The sequence below is a fragment of the Heloderma suspectum genome, chromosome 6, assembly GCF_057233095.1.
Source record: "Heloderma suspectum isolate Gila_16-S chromosome 6, 16-S_ref, whole genome shotgun sequence".
In the NCBI taxonomy this organism is placed as follows: domain Eukaryota; kingdom Metazoa; phylum Chordata; class Lepidosauria; order Squamata; family Helodermatidae; genus Heloderma; species Heloderma suspectum.
The window spans coordinates 128,903,141-128,921,914 of record NC_139463.1 but is presented as its reverse complement, the minus strand read 5'-3'; the positions used below and the strand labels follow the sequence as shown (position 1 = coordinate 128,921,914).

The 18,774-nt window shown below is 50.9% G+C and overlaps 1 protein-coding gene across 1 annotated transcript; it reads left to right on the top strand.

Annotated features, from left to right (window-relative positions):
- The first annotated feature begins 4,962 nt into the window (after nucleotides 1-4,962).
- On the top strand, nucleotides 4,963-18,605 carry LOC146343212 (uncharacterized). The gene is made up of 4 exons (XM_084808131.1): nucleotides 4,963-4,980; nucleotides 11,470-11,629; nucleotides 12,058-12,185; nucleotides 18,330-18,605. Exons 1-4 carry the CDS (start codon nucleotides 4,963-4,965, stop codon nucleotides 18,531-18,533), a joined length of 510 nt encoding a protein of 169 aa, XP_084664257.1. The 3' UTR covers nucleotides 18,534-18,605.
- Nucleotides 18,606-18,774: the final 169 nt, after the last annotated feature.

The window sequence follows — 18,774 nt, the reverse complement described above, 5'->3', positions numbered from 1 at the left end:
CAAGTAGCTGAGGAAAGAAGGGAAGCGAAAAGCAAGGGAGAAAGGGGAAGATATATCCAACTGAATGCAGAGTTTCAGAGAATAGCAAGGAGAGACAAGAAGGCCTTCTTAAATGAACAATGCAAAGAAATCAAGGAAAACAACAGAATGGGAAAGACTTGAGATCTCTTCATGAAAATTGGAGATCTCAAGGGAACGTTTTGTGCAAAGACGGGCATGATAAAAGACAAAGAAGGCAGGGACATAACAGAAGCAGATGAGATTAAGAAGAGGTGGCAAGAATACACAGAAGAACTATACAGGAAAGATCTGAATGTCCCTGATAGCCATGATAGTGCGGTCACTGAACTTGAGCCGGACATCCTCGAGAGTGAAGTCAAGTGGGCCTTAGGAAGCATTAGTAACAACAAAGCTAGCAGAGATGACAGTATTCCAGCTGAGCTATTTAAGATCCTAAAAGATTATGCTGTTAAAGTGCTGCATTCAATATGCCAACAAATTTGGAACACTCAACAGTGGCCGCAAGACTGGAAAAGGTCAGTTTACATTCCAATTCCAAAGAAGGGCAACGCCAAAGAGTGTTCAAACTACCGCACAATTGCGCTCATTTCACATGCCAGCAAGGTGATGCTCCAAATCCTACAAGCTAGGCTTCAGCAGTATGCGAACTGAGAACTCCCGGAAGTACAAGCTGGGTTTCGAAGAGGCAGAGGAACTAGAGATCAAATCGCCAACATTCGCTGCATCATGGAGAAAGCAAGAGAATTCCAGAAAAACGTCTCTTTCTGCTTCATTGACTACGCTAAAGCCTTTGATTGTGTGGATCACAACAAACTGTGACAAATTCTGAAAGTGATGGGAGTACCAGACCACCTTACCTGTCTCCTGAGAAACCTGTACGAGGGTCAAGAAACAACAGACAGAACCAGACATGGAACAACCGAGTGGTTCAAAACTGGGAAAGGAGTACGACAAGGCTGCATATTGTCACCCTGCTTATTTAACTTCTATGCAAAGTACATCATGAGAAACGACGGGTTGGATGAATCAGAGGTCGGAATTAAGATTGCTGGGAGAATTATCAACAACCTCCGATATGCAGACGATACCACCCTAATGGCAGAAAGCGAAGAGGATCTCAAGAGCCTCTTGTTGAGGGTGAAAGAGGTGAGTGCAAAAGCTGGTTTGAAACTCAACATTAAAAAAACCAAGATCATGGCATCTGGCCCCATCACTTCCTGGCATATAGAAGGGGAAGAAATGGAAGCAGTGACAGATTTTACTTTCTTGGGCTCCAAGATCACCGCAGATGGTGACTGTAGCCATGAAATTAAAAGACGCTTGCTCCTTGGGAGGAAAGCTATGGCAAACCTAGACAGCATAGTAAGAAGCAGAGACATCACCTTGCCGACAAAGGTCCGTCTAATCAAAGCTATGGTTTTCCCAGTAGTAATGTATGGCTGTGAGAGCTGGGCTATAAGGAAGGCTGAGCGCCGAAGAATTGATGCTTTCGAACTGTGGTGCTGGAGAAGACTCTTACGAGTCCCCTGGACTGCAAGGAGGTCAAATCAGTCCATCCTAAAGGAAATCAACCCTGAGTGCTCATTGGAAGGACAGATACTGAAGCTGAAGCTCAAATATTTTGGTCACCTAATGCAAAGAGAAAACTCTCTGGAAAAGACCTTGATGCTGGGAAAGACTGAAGGAAAAGAAGGGGATGACAGAGGATGAGATGGCTAGATAGCATCACCGATGCAATGAATATGAACTTGAGCATGCTCCGGGAGAGAGCGCAAGACAGGAAGGCCTGGCGTGCTATGGTCCATGGGGTCACGAAGAGTCGGACACGACTGAACGACTGAACAACAACAGCAGACCACTGTCTATTCTCTTTGAGAAATCATGGAGGACAGGGGAAGTGCCAGATGACTGGAGGAGGGCTAATGTCCCTGTCTTCAAAAAGGGCAAAAAGGAGGAACCTGGGAACTACAGACCAGTCAGTCTGACATCAATCCCTGGGAAAATTCTGGAGCAGATGATAAAGCAATCAGTCTGTAAGCACCCTGAAAACAATGCAGTGATTCCTCGAAGCCAACATGGATTTGTCAAGAACAAGTCCTGCCAGACGAATCTGATCTCATTTTTTGATCAAGTCACCTCCCTTGTGGACCGTGGGAATGCTGTGGACATAATATACCTCGACTTCAGCAAAGCTTTCGACAAAGTGCCCCATGATACCCTGATGAGCAAACTAGCTCAAAGTGAGCTAGTTGAAACAACAATCCGGTGGATCCACAGTTGGCTACAGAATTGGACTCAAAGGGTGCTTATCAATGGGACCTCCTCAAACTGGGGAGAGGTAATGAGTGGGGTACCGCAGGGCTCAGTCCTGGGCCCAGTGCTCTTCAACATTTTTATTAAGGACTTGGAGGAGTGCAAGGAATGCTGATCAAATGTGCAGATGACACCAAATTGGGCGGGATAGCTAATACTTTGGAAGACAGAAACAAAATTCAAAGTGATCTGGATAGACTGGAGCGCTGGGCAGAAAACAACAGAATGACATTGAAGAGGGATAAATGCCAAGTTCTGCACCTCGGAAAAAGAAACCAAATGCACAGTTACAAGATGGGGGATACGTGGCTCAACAACACTACAAGCAAGAAGGATCTTGGAATTGTGGTCAATCACAAGCTGAATATGAGCCAGCAATGTGATGTGGCTGCCAAAAAGGCAACTGCTATTTTGGGCTGCATTCATAGAAGCATAGCTTCCAAATCCCGGGAAGTACTAGTTCCCCTCTACTCAGCACTGGTTAGGCCTCATCTGGAGTACTGTGTCCAGTTCTGGGTACCACACTTTAAGAAGGATGCAGACAAACTGGAGAGGGTACAGAGGAGGGCAACAAAGATGATCAGGGGACTGGAAACGAAGCCCTGTGAGGAGAGACTGAAAGAACTGGGGATGTTTAGCCTTGAGAAGACTGAGGGGAGATATGATAGCACTCAAGTACTTGAAAGGTTGCCACAGAGAAGAAGGCCAGGATCTCTTCTTGATCATCCCAGAGTGCAGGACACGGAATAATGGGCTCAAGTGACAGGAAGCCAGATTCTGGCTGAACATCAGGAAAAACGTCCTGACTGTCAGAGCAATACGACAATGGAACCCATGACCTAGGGAGGCGGTGGGCTCTCCCACGCTGGAGGCATTCAAGACGGGGCTGGACAGCCATCTGTCAGGGATGCTCTGACTTGGATTCCTGCATTGAGCAGGGGGTTGGACTCGATGGCCTTGTAGGCCCTTCCAACGCTACTATTCTATGATTCTATGAGAAGTTGCACAAAGGAGACCGCAGCAGCCCTCGACTCCACTGCAACTCACCCGGAGGTGGGGTCTGCAATGTGGTGCCTGCGGGCAAAATGAGCCTGCAGAGACTTCCCTTGCCAGGCTCCAGGCCTCCCCCAATTTGCATTTTACTTGGTAAGGTATTTTAATGAGAAAAAAGTTAACGGGGAGGCTGACATTTTGCAACGTGAAGGGCCTGCCGGCAGTTGCAGGATGCCCCCCTTGGAGTCCTGACTGGCCCGTAAGTTGGTGTAATTCCGACGCCAAGTAAAAACTCGTGTTTTTACCAAGGCCCTCGAGGGCTACGTGCATTCCCGAAAGTAGAATTTCTTTCCCTGCTTTAACTGTGTTGTTGTTTTAGATTGTAACTGGTATGAGCGTAATGGTTTGGTGTGTTTAGCTGTTTAAACTATTTATTGCTTTACACTGCTGAGGCCGAGTTTATCTGCACGCCGCCCGAGAGAGACGGGGCGGGGCACAAATGTTTCGAGCACACAACTCAGCCCTGCGGGCTTTGCTCGGGGCCGAGAGGGGTTTGCCGGCCGGCGCTCAGCCCTCCCCCCTGCCTCGGGCTGCGGCTCGCGGGCGAGTCCCGGCCGGCCCCCGGGGCCGCGTTTCGCGAGCGGTCGTCACCGTCCCACCCACGGCCACCTGGTGAGCGCGCCCACAACGCCCACCGAGGGCCCGAACGCGCTCCGCGCCCGGGGCGGCCGGCCCGGCCCGGGGCAGCAGGCGCCCTGGGGTCCGCCGCTGCGCCGGAGCCGCGCCCACGCGCGTCCGCCGACAGGGCTTCGGGTCCGCCGGGCGGCGAGGGGCGCCGGGCCGGCGGCTGCGCCTTCCTGCGCCCGAGCCCGCGGGGCCGCGAGGGCGAGCATGCGCGGGGGCCGCCTCGGCCGGAGCGCTCGGAGGGCCGCAGCGCAGCCCCGCGGCCCGCACTCGCTAGCGCCCGCGGGCCCGGGCGTCCTCCGCGCGGCCCGGCCCCTTCCTCCGCCGCCGCCCGCCGCCGCCGCGTGCGCGTCCCAAAGCTCGTGCCGGGGGCCGGAGCCTTCAGGCGCGCTTGCGCACCGGCGAGCGGCGGAGCCAAGGAGGGCAGGGCGGGCCGGGCCGGGGCGGGCCGGGCCTCGCTGCTGGGCCGCGGCGCCCTCGGCGCCTCCCTCCCTGGAGGCGGCGCGGGAAGGGCCCGCCCGGCGCCCCCAGGGCCTGCCGGGCTCGTCGCGGGGAGGCCTGGCCGGGCCGCCGCCCTGCCCAGGGGCCCGCTCGGCCAGGGGCGCCGCGGAGCCTTCCCGGAGGGCGGGCGAATGGCGGGGCGCGGCCCGGCCCGGCCCGGCCCGGCCGCCCTGCACCTCTGCGGCCCTCCGCGAGGAAGCCTCGCTTGCGCCCGGCGGCTCCGATGAGCTCCGGGCGGCCGGGGAGGCGCGAGGCGCGGGAGGCGGCGGCCTCCCCGCGGGGCGCAGGGAGCCCTCCGCGTGCCAGGACGCCGGGGGGGCGCATGCTCGTGCAGGGAATATGAGCTTGGGCGCGCTCGGGAGCGAGCGGAGGACGGGGAGGCCTGGCGTGCCCTGGGCCGCGGGGCCGGGAGATTCCGACGCGCCTTAACGACTGAACAGCAGCGACAACATGCTATTCATCCGAAGGGTATTCACCTCACCCCAGAAACTCAACTTCAAAGATGCCCTTCTAGCTATATCTCGTTAAATATCATTAATCAACTTGTTTAAATTTAACCTAATCATTCGAGGTACATCTCTAGGAATAATTATTCCAAAGTAAATAAACTCTGGGCACCATCGAATTTGCCAATTGGGTAATACACTAGAGCATACCCTACCTCCAATCGGCATTATTTCCAACTTTGACCAATTAATTGAATAGCCGGACAGTTCACCAAAGGTATTAATCAATTTCATCAAAGCTGGAACTGACGACTGGAGTCTCGAGATAAACAACAAAAGATCATCAGCGTAAAGGCTAATTTTGAATTCTAAACCAAAATGGGCAAATCCATGAATACTATTATTTTGTCTAATAGCGCACACCAGGGGTTCCAAACATAAATTGAATATCAATAAGGAAAGTGGGCAATCTTGTCTGGTGCCCCGCCCAAGTAAAAAAAACTGAGAAAAAACCATTAGCCATTACTCTCGCTCTAGGAGCTGAGGATAAAATGTTAACCCATTTCAAAAATTCTGTAGGAAAACCAATATTAGTCAATGTAATAAACATAAATTTCCAATGAATTTTATCAAAGGCCTTTTCTGCATCCAAGGAAATGATGGCCACATGATCCGTTCTTTCCAAGTTTAAAGCAATGGAGGGAGCAATTCTATGGCTGCTAGACAGCAGCTAGACAGCCATAGGATATGCTGTTTTCCAGAACTGACCTCGGAGCCCTGTGGTCCGTTCTCGGAAAACCGACCTCCCCCACTTCAGAACAATCCTGCCCTCTGTGCTCGCAAGAGGAGTGTGGAGCGGCCGGAAAGGGTCATGGCTGGGGGCGTTCCAGGGCGAGGGGAGCGTAGCTGCCTGTACAACACATGTGTCGTACAGCAGCCTCCCTCCCCACTCCGTGCTCCCGCAGCTACACAGCTGCAATTGGCTGTCTTGCCGATAAAGCAGGGCAGGAGAAGAGCAGTGGGAATTATCCCCTCCATGGTTCTCCTGCCCTGCTTTGGATAGGCAGTTGCCTCTGAGTTCGGAGGCAGCCGCCTATCTAGGTAGGATTGCACCCTAAATCAACAACTAATCTAAGATTATCAGCCCCCTGTCTGTTTTTAATAAATCCTACTTGGTCTGGTCTAACCAATACAGTCGGACGGCTCGATGAAAATTGTCAACCCAGTGTGCGGCCACTGTAAAAAAGGCAAACTCCATGTTAGGCATAATTAGAAAAGGAACTGAGAATGAAACTGCCAATATCATGCTGCTCCTATACAAATCTATGGTGCCATACTTGGAATACTGTGTCCAGTTCTCGTCACTGTACCTAAAAAGAAATATTGTAGAGTTGGAAAAAGTGCAGAAAAGGGCAACTAAAATGATCAAGGGCCTGGAGCATCTCCCCTGTGTGAGAAGGTTACAAGAGCTGGGATGTTTAGCTTAGAAAAAAGGAAGGCAAGGGGAGACATGATGGAGGCGTACACAACTATGCCTGGTGTGGAGAATGTGGATAGGGAGACATTTTTCTCCCTCTCTCAAAATACTAGAACCCAGTGGGGTCATCCTGTGAAGCTGATTGGTGGGAGATTCAGGACCGATCAAAGGAAGGACCTCCTCACACATAGTTAAATGATGGAATTTGCCACCACAGGATGTAGTGATGGCCACCAGTTTGGATGGCTTTAAAGGGAGGTTGGACAAATTCCTGGAGGAGAAGGCTGTCAATGGCTACTAGTCTTCATGGCTATGTGCTAACTCCAGTAGCAGAGACAGTGAGCCTCTGTGCACCAGTTGCTGGGGAACATGAGCAGGAGCTTGCTGTTGCACTCATGTCCTGCTTGTGGCTTCCCAGTCAGAGCTGGTTGGCCACAGGGTGAACAGAATGCTGGACTAGATGGACTCTTCACCTGATCCAGCTCAGCTCTTCGTATGTTCTTATGATCCTCAACATGGCATATGCCTTAATCACAGCAGCTGCGAACTGGGTTGGCATTTTTGAGCTATCCATCACAACCTCAAGATCTCTTTCCTGTTCAGTCATTGCCAGTGCAGACCCCATCAGTGTCTACATGAAGTTAGAATTCTGCCCCAACATGCATCAATTTGTTTTAACCGCTCTAAATAATTTGGTGTCATCTGCAAATCTGGCAGACCCCTAACTCCAAATTATTGAAGAACAAGTTAAAAAGCACCACCCCAAATACAGATCTTGAGAGGACCCCACTGTTTACATCCTTCCGTTATGAGAACCAGCCATTTATTCCTACTTTCTGCTTCCTGTCTTTTAATCCGCTACTGATCCAATTCTATTTAGTGATGGGAAAGATTATGAAACTGTACTTACTACATTTGGAAGCAGCTAGTAGTTAATATCTATTTACTTCTTCCCAGGAAATGGAACACCAAGACTGAGTCAAGAATGTATATTTTTCCCCAAGTAGAAAGTGGCCTTGCTGCACCTAGCAAGTTGATCTTTGGGCGGGTATTCCCAGTTCTCAGAAGGGGCCCATAACGCTCTAGGCCTAGGATGTGTGTATAGGGAATTCCTTGGAAATAATGTAGCATCATGAACATTAAGGGCATTTACAAAATGAACAGAGGTGGAATATGAGTATTGGGTAGTGCAGGGGATTACGGGAGCTGTAGTCCAACATAACTGGAGAGCACAGTGTTGACGAAGGCTGATGTAATGCTTCGATCACGCCACAATTATTTGTGTCCTGTTGTATAATGTTGTTCTTTGGCATTATTACTGACAAAAGAAATAATCTGAATGGGAATTACTTCTGGTGGCACATATCTGTGGTGTCATCCCTGCCCACTCCCCCCCCCACACATAAGAGCAGCGCTCCAGCGCGTTCGGTTCCACAATTCTCAGTCAAAAACACGGTTTTCCCTCCCTCTCTTGGCAAAAAGGGTCAGGGTCTTTTCCAGAGAGTTTTCTCTTTGCATTAGGTGACCAAAATATTTGAGCTTCAGCTTCAGTATCTGTCCTTCCAATGAGCACTCAGGGTTGATTTCCTTTAGGATGGACTGATTTGACCTCCTTGCAGTCCAGGGGACTCGTAAGAGTCTTCTCCAGCACCACAGTTCGAAAGCATCAGTTCTTCGGCGCTCAGCCTTCCTTATAGTCCAGCTCTCACAGCCATACGTTGCTACTGGGAAAACCATAGCTTTGATTAGACGGACCTTTGTCGGCAAGGTGATGTCTCTGCTTCTTACTATGTTGTCTAGGTTGGCCATAGCTTTCCTCCCAAGGAGCAAGCGTCTTTTAATTTCAGGGCTACAGTCACCGTCTGCGGTGATCTTGGAGCCCAAGAAAGTAAAATCTGTCACTGCTTCCATTTCTCCCCTTTCTATATGCCAGGAAGTGATAGGGCCAGATGACATGATCTTAGTTTTTTTAATGTTGAGTTTCAAGCCAGCTTTTGCACTTTCCTCTTTCACCCTCAACAAGAGGCTCTTTAGATCCTCTTCGCTTTCTGCCATTAGGTGGTATCGTCTGCATATCAGAGGTTGTTGATAATTCTCCCAGCAATCTTAATTCCGACCTGTGATTCATCCAACCCAGCGTTTCTCATGATATACTCTGCATATAAATTAAATAAGCAGGGTGACAATATGCAGCCTTGTCGTACTCCTTTCCCGATTTTGAACCACTCGGTTGTTCCATGTCTGGTTCTGACTGTTGCTTCTTGACCCTCATACAGGTTTCTCAGGAGACAGGTAAGGTGGTCTGGTACTCCCATCACTTTCAGAATTTGTCACAGTTTGTTGTGATCCACACAATCAAAGGCTTTAGCGTAGTCAATGAAGCAGAAAGAGACGTTTTTCTGGAAATCTCTTGCTTTCTCCATGATCCAGCGAACGTTGGCGATTTGATCTCTAGTTCCTCTGCCTCTTCGAAACCCAGCTTGTACTTCCGGGAGTTCTCGGTTCGCATACTGCTGAAGCCTAGCTTGTAGGATTTTGAGCATCACCTTGCTGGCATGTGAAATGAGCGCAATGGTGCGGTAGTTTGAACACTCTTTGGCGTTGCCCTTCTTTGGAATTGGAATGTAAACTGACCTTTTCCAGTCTTGTGGCCACTGTTGAGTGTTCCAGATTTGTTGGCATATTGAATGCAGCACTTTAACAGCATAATCTTTTAGGATCTTAAATAGCTCAGCTGGAATACTGTCATCTCTGCTAGCTTTGTTGTTACTAATGCTTCCTAAGGCCCACTTGACTTCACTCTCGAGGATGTCCGGCTCAAGTTCAGTGACCGCACTATCATGGCTATCAGGGAATCATAGAATCATAGAATAGTAGGGTTGGAAGGGGCCTACAAGGCCATCGAGTCCAACCCCCTGCTCAATGCAGGAATCCAAGTCAGAGCATCCCTGACAAATGGCTGTCCAGCCTCGTCTTGAAGGCCTCCAGTGTGGGAGAGCCCACCACCTCCCCAGGTAATTGGTTCCATTGCCGTATTGCTCTGACACTCAGGAAGTTTTTCCTGATGTTCAGCCGGAATCTGGCTTCCTGTAACTTGAGCCCATTATTCCGTGTCCTGCACTCTGGGATGATCAAGAAGAGATCCTGGCCTTCTTCTCTGTGACAACCTTTCAAGTACTTGAAGAGTGCTATCATATCTCCCCTCAGTCTTCTCTTCTCAAGGCTAAACATACCCAGTTCTTTCAGTCTCTCTTCATAGGGCTTTGTTTCCAGTCCCCTGATCATCTTTGTTGCCCTCCTTTGAACCCTCTCCAGCTTGTCTGCATCCTTCTTAAAGTGTGGTGCCCAGAACTGGACACAGTACTCCAGATGAGGCCTAACCAGTGCTGAGTAGAGGGGAACTAGTACTTCGCGGGATTTGGAAGCGATGCTTCTATTAATGCAGCCCAAAATAGCATTTGGCTTTTTTGCAGCCACATCACATTGTTGGCTCATATTCAGCTTGTGATCGACGACAATTCCAAGATCCTTCTCGCTCGTAGTGTGGTTGAGCCACGTATCCCCCATCTTGTAACTGTGCATTTGGTTTCTTTTTCCTAGGTGCAGAACTTGGCATTTGTCCCTATTAAATGCCATTCTGTTGTTTTCTGCCCAGCACTCCAGTCTATCCAGATCACTTTGAATTTTGTTTCTGTCTTCCAAAGTATTAGCTATCCCTCCCAATTTTGTGTCATCTGCAAATCTGCAAAGGGACATTCAGATCTTTCCTGTATAGTTCTTCTGTGTATTCTTGCCACCTCTTCTTAATCTCATCTGCTTCTGTTAGGTCCCTGCCTTCTTTGTCCTTCATCATGCCCATCTTTGCACAAAACGTTCCCTTGAGATCTCCAATTTTCTTGAAGAGATCTCTAGTCTTTCCCATTCTGTTGTTTTCCTTGATTTCCTTGCATTGTTCATTTAAGAAGGCCTTCTTGTCTCTCCTTGCTATTCTCTGGAACTCTGCATTCAGTTGGATATACTCTGCATTCAGTTGGATATACCCTTTCTCCCTTCCTTTTCGCTTCCCTTCTTTCCTCAGCTACTTGTAAAGCCTCATCAGACAGCCACTTTGCTTTCTTGCATTTCTTTTTCTTTGGGATGGATTTCGTTGCTGCCTCCTGAACAATGTTACGGACCTCCGTCCATAGTTCCTCAGGCACTCTGTCTATCAGGTCTAATCCCTGAAATCTATTCCTCACCTCCACTGTATATTCATCAGGGATATGATTTAGGTCATACCTGAAAGGTTTAGTGGTTTTCCCTACGTTCTTCAATTTAAGCCGAAATTTGCAAGAAGCAGCTCATGATCTGAGCCACAGTCAGCTCCAGGTCTTGTTTTGACTGACTGTATAGAGCTTCTCCATCTTTGGCTGCAAAGGACATAATCAATCTGGTTTCGATATTGACCATCTGGTGATGTCCAAGTGTAGAGTCGTCTCTTGTGCTGTTGGAAAAGAGTGTTTGCTATGATCAGCGTGTTCTCTTGTGGTCTATTCTCCTGCAAATGCACAGATGCCCTTTCTGCTTACATCTCTTCTTGCTTTGCAGCCTCTTCATAGCTGTGCCCATTGTCAGCGGCCTCAACGCCCAGTCGGTGTGAGGCGTCATTCTGCCAGGGGAGGCCGGGGCTCCCTCTCGATGGCTGGTGGGAGGACAGGCCGAACGTCCTCTCCAGAGGAGCAGGCCCAACAGGGCGGGGGGGGGGGCCTTCGTCCTTTGGGGGAAGCTCCAGGGGCCACCCTCTGGTGGGGGCGGGGCCAAGGCAGGGGTGGGGCCAAAGGCCAGACACGCCCGCATCTGGGACCGTGGTGCTCTCCCAGGCAGGTGCGAAGCCTCAGGCGAGGCGTTTCGGCCTTCTCAACGGGGGGCATGTGGTTCAGCTGGGGAGCCCCCCCAGGGCCTGCAGGTTGGGGGAAAGGGAGTGTGGCCCCCGGCGGAGCACCGCAGGGCTGGACTGAGCCTCCAGTGGCCGGACTGGCTCTGCAGCCTCTCTAGAGTCCTGCCTCTGCTGCACTGACCTTCTGCAGGTGCCAGGACCCAGGCCCTTGCCTGCCGCTGCCACAGCACCTCTGGGAACCCCAGCGCTGCTGCCAGCAGCAGCAGCCCTCCACCCTGTTGGCCTGCCAGGGTGGCTGCCAGGATCAGCATTACTCAGGTAGGTTGGAGGGTGGGGAGGGGATGGGGGGGCAGGTCAGAGGTTGATTGATTTCTTAAAAGGGAAGAGGGGCTGGAGCTCAGATGCCTCTCTAAATCCCAAGTGCACACGGGCAGGGGCCGTGGTGCCCTTGGCTGGGCAGGGAGGCGCTCTAGACATGTTCAGAGGAGCCTTTCATGTTACACGTGTCTTCCAGGATTGTGCCTTTGCACTCAGAAGTGGTTTGGGTCCTGAGGCCGATGGAATCCTGCTGCGTGGGGGCTGTGGGGTTTCAGCAAGGGGGAGCTCTGCAAAAGGGGATGGGGTACTCTGGGAATGGGTCTTCCATGACCCACCTCCGGCTGATGTGTTCCAGTCTCTTCCCTCCTCAGTTGCTGGTTCCAGTGATGTTGTGTGCATGCCTCTGACTTTATATCTCCTGTTTATAGGGCCCACAAACTGCAATGGAACAAAAACAGGCCCCTGGGGGAGAGATATTCCCCCCTGGGGCCAGCCCCCCTCTAACTGGGTGTATGATAGAAAAGCTGTCTGCATGAGAAAGTGCCCGATGGAACAGGTAATTGTTTGGAAGAAGGGAGGTGGCACATTGGCCATGGGGGCCTGGTTGAAAGAGAGGCACTCTGCCTGCCCCCTCCCCCGGTCAGGTTCTGGGGGTGGGCTGCACTCGCTCACCAGGAGGAAAAAGGCACTCTACACACTCATAAACACCCTCCTTGCTTCACATAGTCTCAGGCTGAAATGCTTTAAAGCTGTCGTCTTAGCTCCGGCAGATGCCCAGATTCGCAGGGAGTGGTCAAAATGCAGCCCCCGCCCCCCGCTTTTGTCTTTCAAAGGGGAACCCCCATCAAACCCCACACGTGCTCTGACTTGCCTTGCCTTTCTAGGAAGCTCCATGATTGCCAAACTCATCCCTCCCTCCTTTCAGAACATTTTGCCACATCCCCCCAGAATACACATCCCCAGTTCCATAAAGCCCCAGCGAAACAGATGCCTGGAATCATAGAATTGGGAGGGACCTTAGAGGCATCTAGTCCAACCCCCTGTGCAGTGCAGGATGCAGCTACGGTGACCCCAAAAGGCAGCCCTCCAGCCTCTGTGTAACACCCCCAGCAAAGCAGAGTCAAACTGAGTCACATGGTCCCACTGTCCAAACTCCTCCTCTTCAGGTATTCAAAACACACAAGTAACTTTCCAAAGGTAAACCAGCCTTCCCCAACCTTGGGCCCTGCAGATGTGTTGAGCTGGATTGGGGTTGATGGGCTTTGTAGTCCAACACATCTGGAGGGGCCCAGGTTGGGAAAGGCTGAGTAAATTAATGCATTTTTTACTGGAGCAACTGAAATGTCTCAAAGAAGCGAGCAAGCTTTTGAATTCATCAAAGTTCTTCCGGATGCTTGATCTGGAGCAACAACAGAATAAACCAAACAAAAGTGGGGGACAAAAAGATGTTTCTGGGCAAAATGAAAAACAACCCCCCAACTGTATACCATATTCAATTTATTTATTTATTTATTTACTTACTTACTCACCCATCTGGCCGGTCACCCAGCCACTCTGGGCGATGTACAATGGTACAATTTAAAACAGTAAAATTATACATTAAAACATTGTTTAAAAATACCCTAACCCACCCCAAATGCCTGCCTGAATAATCAAGTTTTCAGCGGAAGCTCATTAAAGAGGGGGCATGGCAGAGTTCCCTAGGAAGGGAGTTCCAGAGAGTGGCGGCCACCACAGAGAAGGCCCTCTCCCTCGTCCTCATCAGCCTAGCTGTCCTGGCTGATGGGACAGAGAGAAGGCCATCTGAGGCTGATCTTGTTGAGCGTCTGGTGTTGCTGGAGGCACTGCTTGAGATAGGCTGGGCCGGAACCATATAGGGTTTTAAAGGTCAAAACCAACACCTTGAATGTGGCCCGGAAAACAACAGGTAACCAGTGCAACTCCTTCAGCACCAGAGTGATGTGATCACGCCAGCAGCTGCCTTTAATCAGGCGAGCCGCAGCGTTCTGTACCAGCTGCAGCTTCCGAACCGTCTTCAAGGGTAACCCCACGTAGAGCGCATTACAGTAATCTAGACGAGAGGAGACCAGGGCATGTACTACCGATGGGAGCAGATGGTCGGGAAGGAAGGGGCGCAGCCATCCGTATCAGATGGAGTTGGCACAATGCTGTCCGGCTCATGGCTGACACCTGAGCCTCCATGGACAGCTAGGAATCTAAAATGACCCCCAGGCTGCGGACCTGGTCTTTCAAGGGTAGCCGCACCCCATTCAACAGCAGGTCAACATCCCCTAGCCTCCTCTTGTCTCCCACCAAAAGTACCTCGGTCTTGTCAGGGTTCAGCTTCAGCCTATTCCTCCCCATCCAGCCACTCACCTTCTCCAGACATTTGGACAGGGATTCCATGGCCAACCCTGGTGAAAATTTGAATGAGAGGTAGAGCTGCGTGTCATCCGCATATTGATGACACCGCACCCCAAACCTCGTGATGATGGCCCCCAGCAGCTTCGCATAGATTTTAAATAGCATCGGGGAGAGGATGGAACCCTGTGGCACCCCGTACGTGAGCGTCCACAGGTCCGACACCTCCTCTCCCAGTGCTGCCCTCTGGTACCTGCCAGAGAGGAAGGACCGGAACCACCGTAATACGGTGTCTCCAATGCCCAACCCCTCCAGGCGGTCCAGGAGGATACTGTGGTCAACGGTATCAAAAGCCATTGAGAGGTCGAGGAGAACAAGGAAGGAGCATTCACCCCTATCCAAAGCCCTCCTCATATCATCCACCAAGGTGACCAAGACTGTTTCTGTCCTATGCCCAGGCCTGAAGCCCGATTGAAATGTATCTAGATAATCGGCTTCTTCCAAGTGTGCCCTCAACTGCATTGCCACCACCTGCTCAATCACCTCGCCTCAAAATGGCAGATTTGAGACTGGGCGAAAGTTGTTCAAAACTTGGGGATCCAAGGAGGGCTTCTTTAAGAGCGGTCTTATCACTGCCTCCTTGAGGGCTGATGGCATCACTCCCTCCTCAAGGGAGACGTTCACCACCACCCTGATCCCCTCACCCAGCCTCTCTCTGAAGCTCATAATGAGCCAAGATGGGCAAGGATCGAGTAAGCAGGTGGTTGGCCTTACAGCTGAAAGCACCTTGTCCACTTCATCAGAAGGAAGAAGCTGGAACCGATCCCACAAAACCGGTTTGCCACAGGCTGCCTCTCGGTTGTTAACTGTATCCACAGCGCACGGAGTAACACTCCTGATCCGATCAATTTTATCTGCAAAGTGCCTTGCCAAGGCCTCACAGGAGGCCTTAGAATGCTCCAGCGGTTCCGGAGCAACTGGACCAACCAGGCTCTGGACCACTTGGAACAGCCTCCTGGGACAGCACTATGCAGACGCGATAGAGGCAGCATAGTATTCCTTTTTTGCTGCCTTCACCGCCACGTGATAGGCTGAAGATACAGCTCTAGCCCATGTCTGATCGCCACCGGCGCCCTAGCCGTCTCACCTCCTGTTTCAGAGCTCGTAACCGTGGATTGAACCATGGTGCAGTCCGAGCCCTGTTCAGGGGGAGAGGGCGTTTCGGAGCTGCCCGATCTAATGCCCCAGTGATTGCAGCATTCCAGCCACCCACCAGGGCCTCAACCAAGTGGCCAGTGGCGTGCTCCAGAGAATCCCCAAGCGCGTTCAGGAGTCCATATGGATCCATAAGACGCCTGGGGTGGACTATTTTAATGGGTCCTCCACCCCTCCGGAGGGGTTGTGGAACCGAGAAGTCCAACGCCACCAGATAGTGGTCTGACCATGACAAGGGGTGGTGGATATGCCCCCAACTTCCAGATGACTCCCCGCTTCTCCAGAAACAAATACAAGGTCTCCTGCATGACCAGCTACATGGGTGGGCCCAGTTGGAATAGGGCACAGCTCCCAGGAAGCCATGGTCTCCATGAAGTCCCGAGGTGCTGCTGTGAGGACAGCCTCTGAATGTACACTGAAGTCCCCCGACACCAATAAGTTAGGGGACTGCACACGCACATCAGAGACCACCTCAAGCACCTCGGCCAGAGAGTCAGTTGTGCAGCACGGTGGACGGTACATGAGCGGAATCCCCAGACTGCCCTTCAGCCCAACCTCCAGTACTGCGCTCGGCAATCTTGGTCTCCCGGAGCGGGTCCCGTGAAGACCAAGGACTCCCGGTAGATAACAGCCACTCCCCCTCCCCGATCCCCAGCCCTCGGCTGCTGTGCATACGAAAACCCGGCTGGGCACATGGCCACCAGAGCTGGAGCAGCGGCCTCAGCCAGCCAGGTCTCCGTAATACATGCCAGGCCTGCACCCTCATCCTGGATCATGTCATGGATGAAGGATATTTTCTGGGTAACAGACCTGGCATTGCAGGGCAGCAGATGAAGGCCAGAAGATGGAGTCACGCCTCCCCCAGCCATCTTTTGGCTCTGGACAGGCCCGGAGCAGGGGACAGATATTACACATCCCTCCCTTGCTCCCCTTACCTGGCATTGCTGCCCCCAGCGCTCCACCAGCGCCTGCCGCCCAGCCTCGGTATGTTCTGGCCCCCAACTCTCCCCCCGCTGCCTCCGTCAGTGATTTTCATAGTCTTAAGACACAATGGAGGCGTATTAGCAGACTTCAATAGGTAGCATGAGCGAGATGCTAAACAGATTTCAAGTTGTACAGAGAGCTACTGGAAGAGAATAAATGCTCATTTTTCTTTGGAAAATATAAAAGCTCACCGTTACTGGATTCTACCACAAGTAACGTTAATTCCTCCTCAGTAGGGAGATTTTTGTGCCTCTGGATTTAAATACAGGATTAACTTCTTGACGTGCTCTTTCAACCAATAGAAGTGGTGGCAGAGGGGGGCTCTGTTTTTCATTCTTCTTGTGACAAGGCCTCCCTTGTACCAGAGCCCCCTTGTGTGGCTGTGGGCCAGCCACTCTCCTCCAGCTTTGCCCCCCCCCAGCCCTCACACTGTCCTCCTCACAATAGCATTGTATTTATTTGTTGTTGTTGTTGTTCAGTCGTGTCCGACTCTTCGTGACCCCATGGAACAGAGCACGCCGGGCCTTCCTGTCCTGCGCTCAAGTTCATATTCAGTGCATCAGTGATGCTATCTAGCTGTCTCACCCGCTGCCGTCCCCTTCTCCTTTTGCCTTCAATCTTTCCCAGCATCAGGGTCTTTTCCAGAGAGTTTTCTCTTCGCATTAGGTGGCCAAAATATTTTGAGCTTCAGCTTCAGTATCTGTCCTGCCAATGAGCACTCAGGGTTGATTTCCTTTAGGATTGACTGATCTGACCTCCTTGCAGTCCAGGGGACACGTGTAAGAGTCTTCTCCAGCACCACAGTTCGAAAGCATCAATTCTTCGGCGCTCAGCCTTCCTTATAGTCCAGCTCTCACCGCCATACATTACTACTGGGAAAACCATAGCTTTGATTAGACGGACCTTTGTCGGCAAGGTGATGTCTCTGCTTCTTACTATGCTGTCTAGGTTGGCCATAGCTTTCCTCCCCAGGAGCAAGCGTCTTTTAATTTCAGGGCTACAGTCACCATCTGCGGTGATCTTGGAGCCCAAGAAAGTAAAATCTGTCACTGCTTCCATTTCTTCCCCTTCTATATGCCAGGAAGTGATGGGGCCAGATGCCATGATCTTAGTTTTTTTAATGTTGAGTTTCAAACCAGCTTTTGTACTCTCCTCTTTCACCCTCAACAAGAGGCTCTTGAGATCCTCTTCGCTTTCTGCCATTAGGGTGGTGTCATCTGCATATCTGAGGTTGTTGATAATTCTCCCAGCAATCTTAATTCCGACCTCTGATTCATCCAACCCGGCGTTTCTCATGATGTACTCTGCATACAAGTTAAATAAGCAGAGCGACAATATGCTGCCTTGTCGTACTCCTTTCCCAATTTGGAACCAATCAGTTGTTCCATGTCCGGTTCTTACTGTTGCTTCTTGACCCTCGTACAGGTTTCTCAGGAGACAGGTAAGGTGGTCTGGCACTCCCATCTCTTTAAGAATTTGCCACAGTTTGTTGTGATCCACACAATCAAAGGCTTTAGCGTAGTCATTGAAGCAGAAATATACGTTTTTCTGGAATTCTCTTGCTTTCTCCCTGATCCAGCGAAAGTTGGTGATTTGATCTCTAGTTCCTCTGCCTCTTCGAAACCCAGCTTGTACTTCCGGTAGTTCTCAGTTCGCATACTGCTGAAGCTGAAATTTATTTATTTATTGATGTATTTATTTACTGCGTTTAAATACTACTGTTGTAGTGAGGACAAACGTGTGTGGCACCCAAAACACAAGGGAAGAAGACTTTTTTCTTTTTATTTGTATGCCAATTTAACCAAATTTTTTGCATTGGTTTTAGTCAATTTATCAACCCGTTTCTCATGTCTTGTCTCTTGGTTTTCAACTTTCCTACAAACCCTAACCCTAAATGGGCTTAGCAGTTGTGGGTTCCCATTGAGGAGTCTTGGGGTGGGTGAGTTGAGTCGGGGTGCCACAAATTGTCTTGGGGATCTTCGACCCTTTCAGAAAAATGAAATTCTCAGGGGTCCCTATAAACAGGGGTCAGTCACCTATAGTTGAACGTGCTGAAGGCTGGTGGGGCCAGCAGGGGTGTTTGTGTGTGTGTTTGTGGGGGGGTGGCATTTCCACCTTTGCTTGACCTCTTCCTTTGCAGGCTCTCTTGGGTGCCTCCCGAACTCTTTCCCACCCATCCTTCCAATCCTTCTACACCGCCATCTCCACCTGCAACCGCTCCTCTCGCCTCCTGCAGACCACATTTTGCCCTTGGAGCCCGAACCCAAAGCAGGTGAGCAATCAAGGGAGGAGGGAACACATGGGACCCCTGGCACCAATGCCTACAGGCAAGCCCTTTGACTGAAGACTGCTGCATTTGTGCAAAAATTAATAGGCATTTCACTGGGTTTGGAAATCTCCGAACAAAATGGTTCATTCAGTCAAAAAGGCCACCCCAAAGCTCTGCAACAGCCTCCCCCGACCTGATGCCCGCAAGATGTGTGGGACTACAAGGCCTATCATCTCCAGCATAGCCCTTGCTAGGACTTTCAGATGCAGAAGGCCTTGCCAAGAATTAGAAGAGATTTAATGGTATTATTATGAAC

Bases quoted from the DNA above. Each gene is read 5' to 3' on its own strand.
- LOC146343212 (XM_084808131.1), top strand. The intron at 11,630-12,057 runs GTAGGTTGGAGG...TCCTGTTTATAG, and splicing joins CCAGGATCAGCATTACTCAG to GGCCCACAAACTGCAATGGA. The intron at 12,186-18,329 runs GTAATTGTTTGG...CTTCCTTTGCAG, and splicing joins GAAAGTGCCCGATGGAACAG to GCTCTCTTGGGTGCCTCCCG.